Below are 19,126 nucleotides of genomic sequence, written 5' to 3'. Positions count from 1 at the left end.
ATCTCTGTCTAAAACATGGACAGAATCTGTCGTGCCACATTAAACAGCTATAACTTGAGGTTCACATATCCAAAATTTATGATTGTATACTTTATAGAAAGCTTACGAAATTGTAAACAACTTTGTTATAAACATCTAGAGCTAAATCGACCACTAACAAGGTCTTACATTACAAACAATGCAATCCTATCTGGGTTTAGACAGAAACTGGAACAGTAATTTAAACCACTATAACTAAACATGTGCTTAACCAAAAATTGTGCTATTTACCTTTCTGGAAAGCTTATGAAAAGTAATATAACTTATATATTTTCATTAAGGCATGATTCGCAACTTAACTGAGCCAAACAATACAAACATGAAGATCCACTCAGAATAGGAGCAAAGGAACACATGGCATTTGTTATTTTTATAACTCTTAATATAACATTCCTAAATTCATGAAACAATTACCAGACATCAATTATCATATGGAAAGCATGTCACAATATTTCCACATTTCTTTGAGCCATAACACAGCAGTTATGAAAAAGACAAATATAACAAGCAATTAAAACCGAACTGCATAAATCTATTTTTACGACTAAAACTTCAAACTAAATCATGCTGGATTATAGATCTATTGCATAGAGAATTTCATATGGATTCCGAAAAGTCCACAATTGCTATTATACGACTTTTCTACGAATTTCTATGCATTTCCAAAGTTCATCTATAAAATCTGCAAAAAAAAACAAAAGAAAAGGAAAACAGATCTTGCACCGGGAACCCTAGCTTTTCCAAGAATCGCGCCACAGACCAGTAACGCTATTCATATGAGTCTTGGCTTCGCATCTGGAACCCTGAGTTGTTTCTTATTCTAACCCGAGGTCCCTAGTCGCCAAAAAACAGACAACCACGCCCTCGCCGGAGGTTTCTGCTCCGGCCGGCTGAGGCATCGTCGGCGACGATGGAGGGGTGGGGAAGCACCAGGAGGCTTGCCCGCATCCTCCACACCACTCTCAGAACGGCCTGGCCATGAAGCTACGCTTCCTGTCCATGGCGGACAGCGGCACTAAACGAGGAGAGACGCAAGGGAGCGGATGAGGGAGCTGGGCGTCCACAACAGAAGGGTGACCGACCGGCCCGCCAAGGGTGGGGAGCGCTATCTGGCTTCACAGACCGCGAGAGGGGCAGCAGGGGTTCATCAATGGAGCTGGGGGCGCTGTGGATGGTGGACACGTCCAGGACACGCGTTTCCCTTTGACGCATTTCGCCGAGCATGTGGCGCGCGTCGGAGTAGCCAAGGTGGGAGGCGATTTTGGGCTTTTTCCGGGCCGAATTTGAAGATGGGCCAAAAATAAGGTTTGCTCATACCGCCGTGTACTACAACTTTGATTAAGAGACCAAGGTTATTAGACCAACAGATTAAAAGATAATTAGATGCCAATTCACGAGTGTCAACGTATTGACGGTGATTAGCAAAACCAAGAATTAATGGTCCAAACCATGTCAAACTTGATGCAACTTTTTGAATGATCTTCTCCAAACAATTATCCACAACTTTTATTCTTGGACCAACTTTAGTTTCTTAACAAAAACACGAGAACGCGGCATGTCAACCGGTCGATGTCCATTTAGCGATAAAATAACTTTTTGCTATTTTGGGAGCTACTTTTAGATATCCAAATGAACTCCAAATTTAATAATACTTGATCCATTGCTTTCATCAAGAAGAGTAATCCAACTCATATTAAGGAACCTAATTGAGTTACCATATGAATTTGGATAATAAAACGTCACGAAAGATCTAACTCACTGCTGTACTTCCAGGGACTTAGAATTATTTCTCAGGGCTAAAAAGCAGCAGCTGATTCGAACTTGGAGCCTCTGTTTGTACTATTTGCAGGCTGATTTGGTTCTTGACCCTTGAATAAAGTTTCTTCTACAGAAGCAAAAGTTCAACTTTCATTTAGGGTCAAACCTCATAACTATAACAGAAGTCAATTTTCACTTGGGTCAAAGCAGTAACCTCATAAAGCTCCAAATAGGGTTTTAGGCCAATTGAAGCATTTTCTTGACATAAGCTCAACATGAACCCTTCTTAACTTTTGTTGTATAATTCATCTAGAGTCATATGAGCAAGTTTGCAAGGTTTGGTTGGTGACCCATGATTCTATTTCCTTAATAGAGTCATTCCAACAAGGATATAACTTATCATTTCATGTGACTTCTTGATTCCAAACTTCACCAAACTTTTCCAGAGACCAACATAGATTGGGATGGATATAAGACATATGAAAAAGGTTCCATTAGCATCATCAAAGCATACCTTTTAAAAAGGCATATATGCAAGCAAGGTTGCATCCACCAAGTCCAAGTTGGGGTTTACTTTCATAGATTGACTTAGACCTTTTTATTACCATTGAACTTGTCATGTTTGAGCTCAAATCTAGTACTTAGCAAGTGACAAACACCTGGGGTGTTACAAAATCCAACTCAAATCAAAAGGACTCGCTCCTAAACTTTGCACAAATGAAATTTACCTAGGCACGAACTCATCTCTAAAGAATCATTACCTGAGATTAACTCAAACTCCGGAAAATCGAGATCTTAGCTAAGAACGAAAAAGCTTCTTCAGGACGAAAAACAGGACACAGACAACAACGAAAATCACAGGCTTAATTTATGAATCCCAGAGGAGAAAAGGAGGATTTGGGCCTCCATTCCCATTCCAAAACACAACAAAAATACTACAAATTTTACCAGTTCATGAATCTCTAGAACTCAAAAAAGAAAAGAGTTAAACCTAGAGAGAAAACTACGGGAGAGAGAGAGCAGTAGGTGGAGAGGGTTAGAAAGAGTTGGGGGACTCTCCCGGCTTATTTATCAGGCATATTACATATTCCCCAGATGCCCCTAGATATTTTTGAGCGAACTAGCAAGCCCTAGGGACATTCTAGTCCAACTCGACATGACCTAAATCCGACGGCCACCGCTCCTCCTCACCGGTAGCCTCGCTTCGAAGCGATCTCACCGATGCTGCCACGTGTCGTCCGTTCCGCCTTGGAACCTCCGCCCGGGTTTTGAGGCCCGTGAAACCCGCCACGAGTAGCGTACTCCATACGCTTTCCCGCCACTCGATACGTGTCACCACCGTCTTCGACCGACCGGCCCGCCAAGGGTGGGGAGCGCTATCTGGCTTCACAGACCGCGAGAGGGGCAGCAGGGGTTCATCAATGGAGCTGGGGGCGCTGTGGATGGTGGACACGTCCAGGACACGCGTTTCCCTTTGACGCATTTCGCCGAGCACGTGGCGCGCGTCGGAGTAGCCAAGGTGGGAGGCGATTTTGGGCTTTTTCCGGGCCGAATTTGAAGATGAGCCAAAAATAAGGTTTGCTCATACCGCCGTGTACTACAACTTTGATTAAGAGACCAAGGTTATTAGACCAACAGATTAAAAGATAATTAGATGCCAATTCACGAGTGTCAACGTATTGACGGTGATTAGCAAAACCAAGAATTAATGGTCCAAACCATGTCAAACTTGATGCAACTTTTTGAATGATCTTCTCCAAACAATTATCCACAACTTTTATTCTTGGACCAACTTTAGTTTCTTAACAAAAACACGAGAACGCGGCATGTCAACCGGTCGATGTCCATTTAGCGAAAAAATAACTTTTTGCTATTTTGGGAGCTACTTTTAGATATCCAAATGAACTCCAAATTTAATGATACTTGATCCATTGCTTTCATCAAGAAGAGTAATCCAACTCATATTAAGGAACCTAATTGAGTTACCATATGAATTTGAATAATAAAACGTCACGAAAGATCTAACTCACTGCTGTACTTCCAGGGAGAATTATTTCTCAGGGCTAAAAAGCAGCAGCTGATTCGAACTTGGAGCCTCTGTTTGAACTATTTGCAGGCTGATTTTGTTCTTGACCCGTGAATAAAGTTTCTTCTACAGAAGCAAAAGTTCAACTTTCATTTAGGGTCAAACCTCATAACTACAACAGAAGTCAATCTTTCACTTGGGTCAAAGCAGTAACCTCATAAAGCTCCAAATAGGGTTTTAGGCCAATTGAAGCATTTTCTTGACATAAGCTCAACATGAATCCTTCTTAACTTTTGTTGTATAATTCATCTAGAGTCATATGAGCAAGTTTGCAAGGTTTGGTTGGTGACCCATGATTCTATTTCCTTAATAGAGTCATTCCAACAAGGATATAACTTATCATTTCATGTGACTTCTTGATTCCAAACTTCACCAAACTTTTCCAGAGACCAACATAGATTGGGATGGATATAAGACATATGAAAAAGGTTCCATTAGCATCATCAAAGCATACCTTTTAAAAAGGCATATATGCAAGCAAGGTTGCATCCACCAAGTCCAAGTTGGGGTTTACTTTCATAGATTGACTTAGACCTTTTTATTACCATTGAACTTGTCATGTTTGAGCTCAAATCTAGTACTTAGCAAGTGACAAACACCTGGGGTGTTACAAAATCTAACTCAAATCAAAAGGACTCGCTCCTAAACTTTGCACAAATGAAATTTACCTAGGCACGAACTCATCTCTAAAGAATCATTACCTGAGATTAACTCAAACTCCGGAAAATCGAGATCTTAGCCAAGAACGAAAAAGCTTCTTCAGGACGAAAAACAGGACACAGACAACAACGAAAATCACAGGCTTAATTTATGAATCCTAGAGGACAAAAGGAGGATTTGGGCCTCCATTCCCATTCCAAAACACAACAAAAATACTACAAATTTTACCAGTTCATGAATCTCTAGAACTCAAAAAAGAAAAGAGTTAAACCTAGAGAGAAAACTACGGGAGAGAGAGAGCAGTAGGTGGAGAGGGTTGGAAAGAGTTGGGGCACTCTCCCGGCTTATTTATCAGGCATATTACATATTCCCCAGATGCCCCTAGATATTTTTGAGCGAACTAGCAGGCCCCAGGGACATTCTAGTCCGACTCGACATGACCTAAATCCGACGGCCACCGCGCCTCCTCACCGGTAGCCTCGCTTCGAAGCGATCTCACCGATGCTGCCACGTGTCGTCCGTTCCGCCTTGGAACCTCCGCCCGGGTTTTGAGGCCCGTGAAACCCGCCACGAGTAGCGTACTCCATACGCTTTCCCGCCACTCGATACGTGTCACCACCGTCTTCGACCGACCGGCCCGCCAAGTCCTCCTGAGCCTCGCTCGACTCGCGTCCGCCGTCTTGACTTGGTCAACACGGTCACTCCCATGTACGCTTGCACTTGTCGATGTCCTAGATGTCAGCCACCGCAGCTGGTCATCCGGCCTCCTGGTCCGTCGGTCCAAGCCTCACGTCCGCCTTTCACCGCTCCGGGTCCATCGGCACGGCACGTCTCTACTTGACCTTCACCTTGCCGTCGACCACCGCCTCCGAGCTCCACAGCTGAACACCACAAACCAAGAGACATGTCGCACACATAGCTTTCGCCATGGTAATGTTAGTCACCAACTCAACCTATTCGTGGATCACGTTGACAATCACTCATTACAAAACATACCACAACGGTACTTTCTCGACCTTGTGTTCGCAGATGGTGAACTAAACAGGGCCGTAACTACAAGAGGTCTGAAGAGTGATGACTGATTGTCAACTGTGGGGCTGGAAGGCCTAGTTCACCGAATTTTTTTAGTTTGGCTACTATAGCACTTTTGCTTATATTATATAATTATTTTTCAATTATGGATTAATTAAGCTTAATTTTTTTATATTAAATGCTTCATGTATACATTTAAAGATACGACGGAGGGAACTCAACAAGGCCTAAGAAGTAACAAGTATTGTAAACAGTTTTTTTTCTTTTTTTTGGTCGTATTATGTTATCGCTACTTTCATCTCTGTATATGAATGCTTACTGTTTGCAGTATATTTGTCTTTTTATTTATGCATGATGTCATAACTGTCTCCCCTGCAGGTGCAGCTCGAGGATTGGATTAGAGCGCAGCCACTCAAGTCAAGACAGAAAATCCCTTTTCCCCAGCCATCGCCATCTCTCTATCTTCGCCAATCCCTTGCCTAGGCGAGACCGGAGAGAGACGATAAAGAAGTCATATAGGTCCTTATCGGCGACGGCGACGGCTCTCCGGTGATGATTCCGACAGGGACAGGCCGTCGGTGTCACTGATAAATAAGACAAAAGGATTAGGATGACCCATTCAACTGCTTGATTCTGTTTATTATCCGTCGCATCGGCATCGGCCAACCAACCACCCGTAAACCAATATACTACTGGAGTACTTTTCAAAGTCAAGCATGGCCGTCAACGCCGCTCCGGCGCCAGCTGGCTGTCTGGCTGGGGGTGGGGGAGGAGCTTTATTGTTTCCGACGAGTCATGTGCAGAGCTACGGAGGAGTCCCTCAGACAGAGCAGCTAAGGTTTGGCTGGTCAAAGGCTGAGCAAGGGAGGAAGAGGGGAACAGCTGCTCGCCGTCGGCGCCACGTACGACACGGGCCCGGGCGGCGGCAAAGTCTCCGCGTGAAATCGGCCGGCGGCGAGGTGCGCCGTGCGCGGCCGCCGCCTCTCCATCGCATCGCACGTATGTTTCCTTGTTTCTCTGTCTTTTTTTTTTCCTCTGAAATATGCAGAAAACCATTTCGCGTGAGATTTTTTGAGAGCTTTTTTCTCGGCAACCATCAATCTTGTGCAGATTGGTGTAGTGTAGTACATATGCATAAGCATTTCGGCTACTACTAGCCACTAGGGGGAAGGCTGTTGCGACGTAGGGATTGTTTTGGGCAATTAATTTCTTGAAATAGAAAACTTGGAGGAAACTGAAAGTCGTTAACTTGCCTATGAAGTTTGAGTTCCCAGGTTTCTTGTGTGTGAAGTTCATCCACTAGGTCGCTCAAATTTGTAGGAAATCACAGAGATTTTCCTATGTTGCATCCAATTGGCTCACCTGAAGAAACCCTGTGATTCATGGAATTGGGAACAAAAAAAGGATTAATGATAGGAGTACATTGCAATTGGGATGGAAAATACTACTAGATAAACCCATGAGGCCATGAGTTGTCCTAGTTGAGTTACTTAAATTCATAAGAAATGGGTATAGGATTATGGAGAGACAGGTACTCTAAGTCAAATTTCATTCATGTATCCTCAAAAAAAAGTGTCAAATTTCATTAGGTTGTGCATTATGCTGAGTGTCCTTAGAATTCATATTCATGCTGACTGAACTGTTTAAGTCTCGGAAACTAAAAGCAAATAAAGTACCCTCTGCACATTGACAGATGAAGTTAGATATATCAACATTTAACATGTCTTGCAAATAATGACATTTAAAAATTATTTCCTATCAGGCTGTCAACTTAGATCTTGATTGCGGGACCCAAATCATTATTGGCCAACTGGAGCAGAAGATCCAGAAAATAAGCTTATGAGTACAGATCTCATCCATGGGTTCAATGAGTCAAAAAATTAAAATTTTCACAGAAGATGAGATTACAAGTATTACTAGCAATTATAGCACTCTTATTGGCAAAGGTGGTTTTGGAGAAGTCTATAGAGGGGTCCTTGATGCTGACAATGATCTAGTTGCGGTGAAAAGATATATCCGACAGGACTTGCGTGATGAGTTCATGGAAGAAGTGAACATCCACAGTATGATGAACCACAATAATGTGGTGAAACTCATAGGATACTGTGTTGGTGAAAGCACTCTGATGTTGGTAACAGAGTATATCTCCAATGGAAACCTTGATGACATACTCCATAGAAGTGAGGCCCCTATCCCTTTGGATGTAAGACTGGGTATTGCAATAGGGTGTGCAGAGGCACTGAGCTACATGCATTCGATGGATTCACCGAGTCACAACCATATATATCATGGTGATATCAAACCAGCCAACATACTTTTAGATGACAATCTTACAACAAAAGTATCAGATTTTGGACTGTCAAGGTTTCTTTTCGGTGGTACTACTCAGTTCACTACAACTTTAAAAGGAAGTATGGGTTACATGGATCCTGTATATTTTCATGAGGGGTGCCTGACCCCGAGAAGTGATGTATATAGTTTTGGTATAGTCCTCTTGGAACTAATAACCCGAAAAAGGGCAAAATATGGGGATGTTAACCTAATCCCTACATTCAATAAAGCATGTGCCAAGGGGAAGGGATTGAAGGAACTATTTGATGAAGCAATAGCTGAAAAGGATAATTTGAAGGTTCTTAAAGAATTGTGGAAATTAGCAGCAGAATGCTTGTCACTGAACATCCATACACGTCCTCAAATGAGTGAAGTGGCAAAACGCCTTTGCATGCTCAAGAAAGATCTAAAGAGTACTCCACAATCCATATTGGCAACACATTCCATATGGTTCAAACCGTACACACAGAGCTCAAGGCCTCCTAGTTTTAAGAAGAAATTGAGCTTTTTCAGGGGAAGTACTAGCTATTCTAAGATTCTATCTGAACTCTGCAATGTAAGAACGTTCACAAAAGAGGAGATAAATGAAGTCACACATAATTACTCTAATCTACTCAGTGGAGGGACATCGTCATCAACTGAGGTTTATAAAGGAACACTTGAGGACAATACAATGGTGGCAGTGCATAAATTGATTTATGAGGACTCTGAAGAGGCATTTATCAATGGAGGGATGGTAGTATCAAAAATTGCCCATAAGAATATTGTCAAAATTTTGGGTTGTTGTTTGGAAGCCCAAACTATTGCTTTTCTATACGAGTACATTGCTAAAGGTAGTATCTCTGACATTTTGGGTAGTCAGGAAGATTTCCCACTAGATTTACGTATGAGGATTGCAATTAAGACTGCAGAAGCATTACAATACCTACATTCATCAGAAACTGGCCTCATTGGACATGGCAGCGTTTCAGCATCCACTGTACTTCTTGACAATAACTTTGTACCAAAGCTCACTGAGTTTTCAAGGGCATGCATGCTCTTCAAGAAGAGTGAGACTACTGCTGGTGTAATTAGTAGCAGCCTTCTAGAAAAAGCTCTCAACAACGACCCGTCTCGCTACGGTTCTGTGTTGATGAACCTGGAAAGTGATGTGTACAAGTTTGGTGGTGTTCTCATGGCACTGATTAGTAGGGATAAGGATAGTAACCATGATGACCTTCTCGCTAAATTCACAAGAGCATATGAGACGGAAAAAACTGGGAAGGCATTGTTCGATAAGGATATAACAGCCGAAGAAGATATCATTCTGCTTGAAGAGTTAGGGAGATTGGCACTGAAGTGTACCATTTTGAATGCAGACAAGATTTTTATGAGGCCAACAATGAAGGAAGTGGCAGATGAACTTCGAAGAATTAGGAGATCTTGGAAGGAACACTGGACATCCGATGCAGCTACACACGTAACTACTGAAACTACTACAGATGTGGTGCCAGCAGAGCCAAGATTACCGAACCTGATGCGCCACATGTTCGGGTACCGTCGAATCTCCATCAGTGATCCCATACATGTATGCTAATTAGGATCTACGGGAAGATCAGCACACTGTGTGATGCTGATGTGTAAACTGCAAGCAGATGTAGCATTGTAGTGATATTTTTCTTCCTCTTGTTCTCTTTTTTTTTATATATATATAATGTACCTGTTTCTAGAATTCCTAGCTTGTGATGTCGAAATTGTAGATATGTTTGTTTCCCTTTTATTTACTTTAACAAGTATGGTTTCCAGAAACATGATATGATAACTGATAAGTCAGCTAGGTGGTGATCTTTATGTAGATCTGAAGACTGAAGTCATCTCTCCACTATTATATTGTTGGTCAGCTGGTGCTGTTCAGTAACAGAGCATGGATTTTAATTTAGTGTGTATATGGACAATCACGTTATGCAGTGTTCTGATCTGAAGTACATGTTCTTTTTCCGTGATCATGCACATCAATATATGAAAAAGCCATATTTTACCATCACTCAGAGCAGTCATTGGCTTACTGATTGCTCTCAAGACATTTGTGTGCTACTCTTATCTGTATAGCAAACAAATGTACTAGAAATATTCGTTCATACAAATGATGAGGGGCAAACAAAGAAACAGGGCCAGAAGTTCATCTTAAAGTTGTAGAACCAGTACAAGTTGGCAACTAGAGAACAATGGCTTGCGACTTGTGATTATGGGAGCAACCTTATCGTACAGTACTAGTACTCTGGTGGTTGTGCCAAGGTACAAGATTCTCATGTGTTAGACCCTGTTTGGTTGGGACTTTTTTTTTCAAAAACTTATCACATTGAATATTCAGACACATGCATAAAGTTCTAAATAGGTTATTTACTAAAAACACAGTAATTTGTGAGACGATTATTTTAAACCTAATTAGTTTATAATTGAACAATAATTTGTTGACGTCGCTGCCGCGAGAGAGTGGGTGGGTGGACAAATCAGTAGGCCCGTAGAGCTGGTGCTGCACGTGGACTGGATCCACCCAGCAGCCCGCATTGGCGTATCGACGTTTCAGGTGGACCATGCGTCAGTGTGTGCTAGTCCACAGAGTATTGGGCCTCAGACATCAGTCTCGTCCCCGCTAAGGCCTAAGGCTCCAAAGCCCAAACTCAGGATGGTAAGTTTCTGAAAGAAAAACCCATCAATGTGAGCCCGTTAGCTGCTTACTAGTGCTTACTGAGATAATTTTACAATTTTAATTTATACTAGCAAACGTACATTGCAACGGAAGAAAAAAAACTTGCAAATATCCAACCAATTCGCTTCATCTTGTTGCACAACTGCAGCGCCCATGACACCTTAATTTGTATAGATGCTACTTGTTAACCCCGGATTTTTACAAGACAAGATCTGCCCGTGGGACCGTCCCGTGGAAGGAAAGAGTGACTGATTGTTGGATCGACTAAATAGAAGCTTGGACAGAGATAGTCGATTAAAACATGTTGAGCCACGACAAGATGAGAAGGAAGACTTGTCGGACTTCATTATAAGGAAGGATTGGAGTCCAAGCTACCTTTTATTTTTAGTAATCGTATGATTTTAGGACATATGATTAGATTTTTGGGTTATAAATACCAAAGACCCAATCATTGTAAAAGATATACAATTCAATACAAAACCTTTTCGCCTCCGGCCACCAACCTTAGGAGTAGGAGTAAGAGTATATCTCGACAAGACCTACGACAAATTGAGTCGCATCGGTTGATTTTGACCTTCAGTTTGATTATGAGTATTGTCATGGTTCATATCTAGTTAACCACGGCTACATAATTCAAACTCGTGTTAAGCTTGATTTAAACTAGTTATCGGTTTAGATCTTGTTTGTAAGACTGCATTGTTTCAATCTCTTACGAAGAATTGATCTAAGCTAGTTATCAGCTCTATCAAATTGATAATTTGATAGATTCATTAAGTTACCAATATTGTTTGTACTTAATAATTTATTTATCATAATAATATCTCGCCCGGTCAAGGTTCAACACATTAGATTAAGTTTTTTCACCTTCGTCATAACAAATTTCAGTAAGTGCTAAGTAGATAATAATCGATTAAATCTATATTAACTAATCCGTTAACCTTGATTGTTACATGTTGTGCGTTTGAGATATCTATTCAATCATAATCAATCTGGAAACTAGCCCAAAATCTGATCATGATAAAGTAGATAGATCTTGTTCGTGCTTCATAGACCGTGTATCAGCTAAATAGCCGATCCAGCTAAGCTTCGATGAATAGCGTATGCATGGCAATTTGATTAGGACATTGAATAGACTAATAATCTATATTGAATTTATTGAAGCTCGTTGATCTTTAGACCAGGTGAATTTAAATTTAATGTATTTATGAAAGTAACTTATTAAGACCGCATGCCTTTAGACCAGTTTTAGTAAGTTATTGTCTATTTAAAAAATAAAAGAATAAACATGTATAAAATATATGTTTTATATAGACAACGAATCGACTAATTAGTCGATCCAATTATCTTCGCTCACAACCTGATTACCCAACTTAGATCAGAGAGCGATTGAATCAGTAGATAACAAATGTCATAATCTATTATTATTAAAATATTGCTAGGAGTTGACTTTTTAGTCAATGTCCTTTGATTAACAGCTATCTTAAGCCATATATTCTAGAACTGTTTGGTAGCAACCGACAGATTTCATAATTTGACATTTGTCTTTTTTCTTGTCAATTTTAGGTCAAATTGACTGGCACGCCGTGGATCTAAGTCACCAAACTCAGTTTGCATGTTGAGGCTTAGGAGGTCAAGAACTCTAGCTTTTAAGCGGTCTCTGAGCCTCTTCGATAGGCCCGGTCCTGTCAATTTATAGGCCTGGACGATGTGAGAAAGATGGGCCCTTCATTTTAATTATAATGATATACATAAAAATTATATCTATATCTTTTTTTCTATTTTCACTTCTAAATGCATGCTTTTTGGTAACACGAGGACACTAGAAATTTTGAAGTTAGTAAGTACCATTGTATTAGATTCACTTCAACGTTAAAATATAAAATAAATTGAGTGTTCATAAATTACCAAGTTGTTGTTGGTTTTTTTTCTTTTTTTGGAAAGTTGCCAAGTTGAAAACCGAGATAATAATTATTCACTGCTCTCACTGCACCCTTAGTTATTCCTCAATCCCAAATTAGAATCTCAGAAGAGGTTCTAAAGAATCAATAAAGGAGCTTAAGGAACAAGGGCAATTGAGCAAAGCGCTTTACATTGACACGTATGGGCTTAAGGACGTCTTGTACTAGCCTTGTTTAGTTGCAAATTTTTTTTCAAAATAGACACAATTCGTTTGTATTTGACAAATATTATCCAATCATGGACTAACTAGGCTTAAAAGATTCGTCTTACAAATTAAAGATAAACGATACAATTAGTTATTTTTTTATCTATATTTAATGCTCTATACATGTGCCGCAATATTCGATATGACGGGAAATCTTGAAAAATTTCACAATTTTTTTGGGAAGTAAACAAGGCCTCTTGCTTATGGGCATATACATATTTTCTATTGGACTAGAGTACGTATACCAGCTATACTTAATAGTATAAGTACGTAGACGGTAGACTAGAGATTGGGCCCCTTGCCTGTGAGGGCCCTGTGCCTTTGCACAGCTCGAACCCCCTAGGGTCGGGCCTGGTCTTCGAGTGTGTTGCACAAAGATCAAAAATTTTGTGCCAACACTACTTTTGATGTTGTGAGTAGTTGTGGCAACAATCACAAACGAATGAGCTTGTTAATGTAAGCAAGAATCATAATGTTACATATCTAGCATTTTTGGCCTCATCATGCTTAAGCACAGTGATAGCATACGATCCAAAGGTAAAGACTGGGCCTAAAAATCTTTCTCGGGCTGCCAAACCTGATGAACCCATCTCCAAGCGGGCATGGCTAGATTTCAGCAACATAGGCTCGGTGTAGCTCCGTGAAGAAGCAGTGTAGCTTGGAGGCGAGGGGACTGATGTTGTCCTTGTTGATTGGAGGCTCCAACTTGATGATCACCAAATTCTTCATTGTCGTGAGTGTAGCAGCTTGTGAGGTACACCTCCTGACGAAGTAGAGGACGGAGCGACTGCTCCACCAGGGTGAAGCCCTTGGGAACGTGAGGGCGTGGGTCGACGGCGAAGTTCGCCATGGAAGCCGACAAGCTCAAGGGAGCTGGGGGGTTTGAGGGAACTAGGGTTTTCGCCTCGGTGACAATGGCAGAGGAGGGTTGCAAAATGTGGGTGGTTGAGTCCAATTTATTTCCTTCTCCTGACTGTCTTAACGGTCTAGACAAGTCAAGATTGACGGGCTTTTCTAAGGCAAGCGTTGGATTTATGGCTGTAAAAGAAGCAAGATTTGCACCTTATTTGATTGACACAGGCCTTCCAAGAATGCCTAGAACTAAGGCAACGAGAACATGGTGGCCCATTGGGTTGGGCCGAAGGGCAGGCCAGGGAAGGGGATCTTCTTGTGTTGCACGGTGCTAGGAGTGGGCTGGGCCCAGGGGGATCCTTTTTAGGGGCATTTGAATTTAATTTAAACCAATGTAAACCGCTCTTTTACCACCCCTAGATCTCGCTTGGTCTTTAATGGTCCAGCGAAGAACACGGCCAATAGAGCCATGAGCACGGTTAGGGAGATGATCAACTTTTCTAGAAGAAAGATCAGGAGAGCCGTAATTCAAATGGTAGTTGCTAGGATAATTCAAATGGTAGTTGCTAGGATAATTCAAACTGATCGAGAATTTTTTTCTTTTTTTTTTTTAAAGGAGGGGAGCGGGACAACATCGGCTTACGATTTTGTAGGTCCAACCGTTGTCCACTCAGCCTCTTGCTCTTAGTCAAATATGTGCTGATAATTTTCAGTTTATTATAAGATATTCTTTAGTTTTTTTAACTATATGTGATGTCTTACTTCCTAATTCAGTTTCCAAAATATCTTACACATATTCCCAGAACAGCGCCAAAATATCACCTGTACATTATAGTGCGTAAGGACAGATAAGACCATGAGTTCGATCAACGACCATGATACTTGGCAAGCTGTTGTAGACCACCATAAAAATAATGGCATCATCACACTACTGCAGGTTGGAACTTTGCCAGAGTGCCGGCTGCACTCGGCAAAGGCAAAGGCTTTGCCGAATGTGGCACTCGATAAAGATTTGTCGACAAAGAAACTGTCGGCAAAAATTTCTTTGTCGAGTGCCAAATATTGGGCACTCGGCAAAGGCTTTGCCGAGTGCAAGGTCAGCACTCGGTAAAGAAAACGACGATCGTCAACTTGACGGCTTTCTTTGCTGAGTGCTGACATGGTAGGCACTCGGCAAAGAAATTTTTATTTTTTCTTTTTAAAATATTCTTTGCCGAGTGCCGGACACTCGGCGAAGCTACTGTTTCCCGCACTTGGAGGGAGGAGACCAGGATTCTGGTTGGTTCACATCTATACGTAAATATAGGACAGCGGGTGTTGGATAAGAGCATCTCCAACAATACTACCTCAAACAGACTACCTAAATGTCTAAACTCTATTTAGGTATCCACTTATTTTTATACTATCTAAATTTTGCTTCTAACTCCAGCACTACTACCTAAATCATGGCCCCCAAATTCAGTTTAACAGCCAATGACATATGCTCCTCCCCTCCTGTTCATCGGCCGGTTAGAGCGCCATCTCTTCTGCCGGCTGAGGATGGACTGCCACCATGGAGAGAGAGAGAGAGAGAGAGAAAGAAAAGAGTGCCGCTGGGGAGGAGCACCGCCGGGGAGGGCCGCCCGCCGGCTGGAGGATTGACTGCCACCATGGAGAGAGAGAGAGGAGGAAAGGAGTGCCGCTGGGGAGGAGCACCGCCGGGGAGGGCCGCCGCTGAGGGAGGGCGAGGCGCAAGTGCGGGTGATGTCGGGTCCGAGCATGTGGGGATGAGAGAGATGAAGGGACAGATAGGTAGACACTTTTGTTAGCCCAACAGATCTAGGTAGTGGGAGGAAAAATTTGTTGGGCCAACAAATTTAGGTAGTCTAATAGGTAGCCTGTTGGAGTGCAGTTTTTGGCCTCTACTACCTAAATATAGGATAAGTAGTCTGTTTAGGTAGTCTGCTAGAGATACTCTAAGAATGAGACTACTTTACTAAAAGCAACTGCCGTAGTAAGGATTGGGTCGACAAGACTATCTCCAACCATCATCACCTAAAATATAAGACCCATTTATCCTTTGGCTAGCGTTACATATAAAAGGTTCCATAACTATTTTTACTCTTCTCCAACAATAAAACCTAAAAGACAACACTCTTTGCAAATGGGTCTCGAAGAGAGAGGATACCCAAATTTGGGTTATGCCTCTCCTGATACCTAAAATGGGTCTTCTGTATGGGTACTCTGTTGGAGGCTATAGGTATTGTGTTGGAGACTCATTTTAGATTTTGGTTCCCAAATGGGTCTCCTATCGCTGTCTGCAACAGGAGACCCATTTGGGAACCCAAACCCAAAATAGGTCTTCAATATAATACCTATAGCCTCCAACTGTGTACCTATACAAAAGATCTATTTTGGGTACCAGGAGAGACTTAACCCAAATTTGGATATTCTCTCTTCTCGAGACCCATTTGCAGAGAGTGTTGTCTTTTATGTATTATTGTTAGAGAAGATTAAAATTAGGTATGGAACCGTTTACCTATAGCGCGCTACTCAAAGGACAAATAAGTCTTGTATTTTGGGTAACGATAGTTGTAAAATGCTTTAAAACCAACGGTAGCTAAATACTTTTGTTGCTTTACGAGATGGGGTGGTGGAGTGTAATTACGACCACCTTGTGACCGCAGCAGCCCTGCAACAGTAGTAGATCATGCCACCATAGTCTGCGTCGTCGTCGTCACCACCGGTCCTTGAACGTCGACGTGGTCACTCCATGGAGGAGGCACGCCGTGCTGCTATCCCGGCCAAAGTCGAGAATGGTGGTCTGTTCTGCCAGCAGCCATGGCAGCCAACAGCAGCGCTCATTTGACCCTGCCCGCGGTTTCCACCCTTGTGTGTGGGGTGATTTCTTCCTTGAATACAGCAGCCCCACAACACCCCGGCAACTGGTTTGTTGGTCATCATCAATACGTACTTAATTACTGCACTTAAAATAATAATAATAACATATACAGAATCTTCCTTCCTTTGTTTTAGGGCCTGATTGTCTGGGCTTTTGTACCAAGCGTCACAAAGCTACTTTTCAGCTTCTCGTACTAAATATGTCCTGGTGAAACACCTTCTCCATAAAAACTATTTTTGAGCTCCTCTCACGTACAAAGTTTCATAAATGGAGCTGGGTGAAGCCAAAAAAACCAGATTCTTCCAGCTTTCTCTGTGTTTTTTCTTCCCTGAGAAGCTCTTTTACCAAATACAAAAATAGCTTTAGCTTCACTAGTGAAGCTGCTTTATGGAGTAGAAGCTAAAAAATTGCTTCCTAGTAAAGCTATCTATACGTCCTAATGAGTCAGAAAATCCTAAACTTTGAATAGCTTAATAAAAACTAGTATCAACATTTATATCTTCAAATATATTTGTTATGAAAATATATTCCATAATCAATACAGTGACACTTACTATGTATCATAAACATTGAATTGAGACTTCTATTTTTTATGGGGCAGAGGTTGTATGTATATTCAGATGTAGAAAATCGTATATAAGTATTCTTTGGTAGCATCGATTGCTAAAAAATGGCAGTCCTCTTACATCTCTGAAATGTTTTCCTATTAAAACATAATTAACCAATAAGCATTATTTTGACTATTTTGTTCATCGAAGCTTATGATGTTTGACCTTTTAAATATACTGTAACCCTATAGAAAGAAATGGAGGGAACAATAATGCAGCCTCCCGCTCAACTAATACCTTGTAATTTTTATAAGCTGATTTTTTGCTTAGAAATTGATGGAAGAACGAGTGCAAAAACTTAAGGAAGATGTGGGAAAACTGCTATCAAGTTCAACTACCTGTAGTCTATTTCAGAGGGTCCATCTGATTTACGCGTTGGAGTGCCTTTGCTTGGATTATCTTTTTGAAGAGGAGATCAACAGTGTGCTAGCACAAATTATTGATGCTGATGTCAGTGACTGTGATCTTCATACAGTTTCATTGTGGTTCTATCTTCTTCGTAGTAATTGTCACTGAGTCTCAACAGTTAAGATCTATTAACACTCCAAAATGACAAGTTTATGGACCAAATAAACAAAATACAAGATGTTGGGTAATCTGCACCCACCTTTCTAGTTGTTGTATGGTAACCACAATTTACTCAATGAAAAGTGCATGCTAAGAATCTACGTCATTCTTTAATCGTGAGTGGCAAAGATACCAACCTTAGAGTGACAATACTGGTTATCTCAAACTTCAGATTTGGGAGCCTCTTGAGCAACTCTTAAAAGGTACCATCTAATAAAATGAAAACAACAATTAAATGCAATATTTAGCCCTCTAAAAGGAAGAAAGATGATCTTCCTTTGCACTCAACTGAAAATGCAATATTTAGCTGAAGAAACAAGCTAGGAAATTATTAAGGGGTTGCTAGTTACCAACCTTAGAATAAGGATGTGATGTTCTTCCTTTGAGAATTGGGAGTCTCCATGAGCTTGTCAAACTTGAATATAATTGGGGTTGATTTTAAACCATCTTGTTGTAAACTTCTCAAAAAAATACAACAATGCAATATCATCTATTATGTTGTCTTTCAATAGAAATGCATGGTCTATTCACTATCACTCACAAAATTTGTGCACTATGTTTTTGAAGGAACAAGCTGGAATTGATATGATTGCCTATTGGTGTCTTGTCGGTTGTAATGAAAAGCTGGCCCTTCTAGGCTGAAGAGTTTTCGATGTAAGTCAGGATCTCTGTGATGAGTTCAGGCAACCTGATCATGAACATGTCTAAACAAAGCAGAGTTAACATCAATAATCGTTTTCACCGTCGAAGTTAGGATGTGCTATGTGCTTCTTAATTAGATCTCTGGCCTATCTCATTTTCTCATAAACCAATGCGATTGAGAAATCAACTACAATGTACCACTATATCTGAACTCATTTTATTGAAGACAACTTTTTTCTTGCAGAACTGTAAGGCCTTTGCTTCAGTAGACTTCGACATGGAACTTGGATGTCAGTTTTTGTTTCAGATCATGACAACACACAGGTGGCATTTCATATGTCAGATTATCTTAACCTAGGCCTTTCTTCACCTGTTATTTTGTAACATTTATATTTCAGTTTTGTACATTACAGAAATCTACAATGTCATTTCTGGTGATATGCCTCTTGATTGAATACATGACTGGACCAAAGAGCCTGACATTGGTGCGTCCAATTACAATGACCCAATCAATTTTATTTGCCCCAAGAAGAATTGGCGACTACTTAGATGCCAAAATGACAAGTCTTTTAGTTTCTCCCCTTGGATCAAAAATCCTTTCACTTAAGATTATTAGAAGTTGAAGTTGTCACTAGTGGTATTGCAAGGGTTGCCCATATTTGAAGAACTTTTGGAAGTAGATTGCCTTCTATGCCCCAACTTCTTCAAGTTTTTTTTTGGTGATTTATATATATTGTCTAGAACCTGATATTTTTTGAATTTGTGCTCCATTGTACTGTAGGCACAAAAGCTACAGCCGAGCTCGAGGCCTGTTGGT

At 41.0% G+C, this 19,126-nt stretch overlaps 1 protein-coding gene across 1 annotated transcript; it reads left to right on the top strand.

Moving 5' to 3' along the window:
* LOC8058616 (serine/threonine-protein kinase-like protein At1g28390) lies at positions 6,356-9,824 on the top strand. The gene is made up of 2 exons (XM_021460802.1): positions 6,356-6,574; positions 7,338-9,824. Exon 2 carries the CDS (start codon positions 7,434-7,436, stop codon positions 9,480-9,482), a length of 2,049 nt encoding a protein of 682 aa, XP_021316477.1. The 5' UTR covers positions 6,356-6,574; positions 7,338-7,433; the 3' UTR covers positions 9,483-9,824.

The sequence above is a fragment of the Sorghum bicolor genome, chromosome 5 (genome assembly GCF_000003195.3).
Source record: "Sorghum bicolor cultivar BTx623 chromosome 5, Sorghum_bicolor_NCBIv3, whole genome shotgun sequence".
Classification (NCBI taxonomy): Eukaryota; Viridiplantae; Streptophyta; class Magnoliopsida; order Poales; family Poaceae; genus Sorghum; species Sorghum bicolor.
This window is presented reverse-complemented; position numbering and strand designations above follow the sequence as displayed.

Bases quoted from the DNA above. Each gene is read 5' to 3' on its own strand.
- LOC8058616 (XM_021460802.1), top strand. From the start codon at position 7,434: ATGGGTTCAATGAGTCAAAAAATTAAAATTTTCACAGAAGATGAGATT.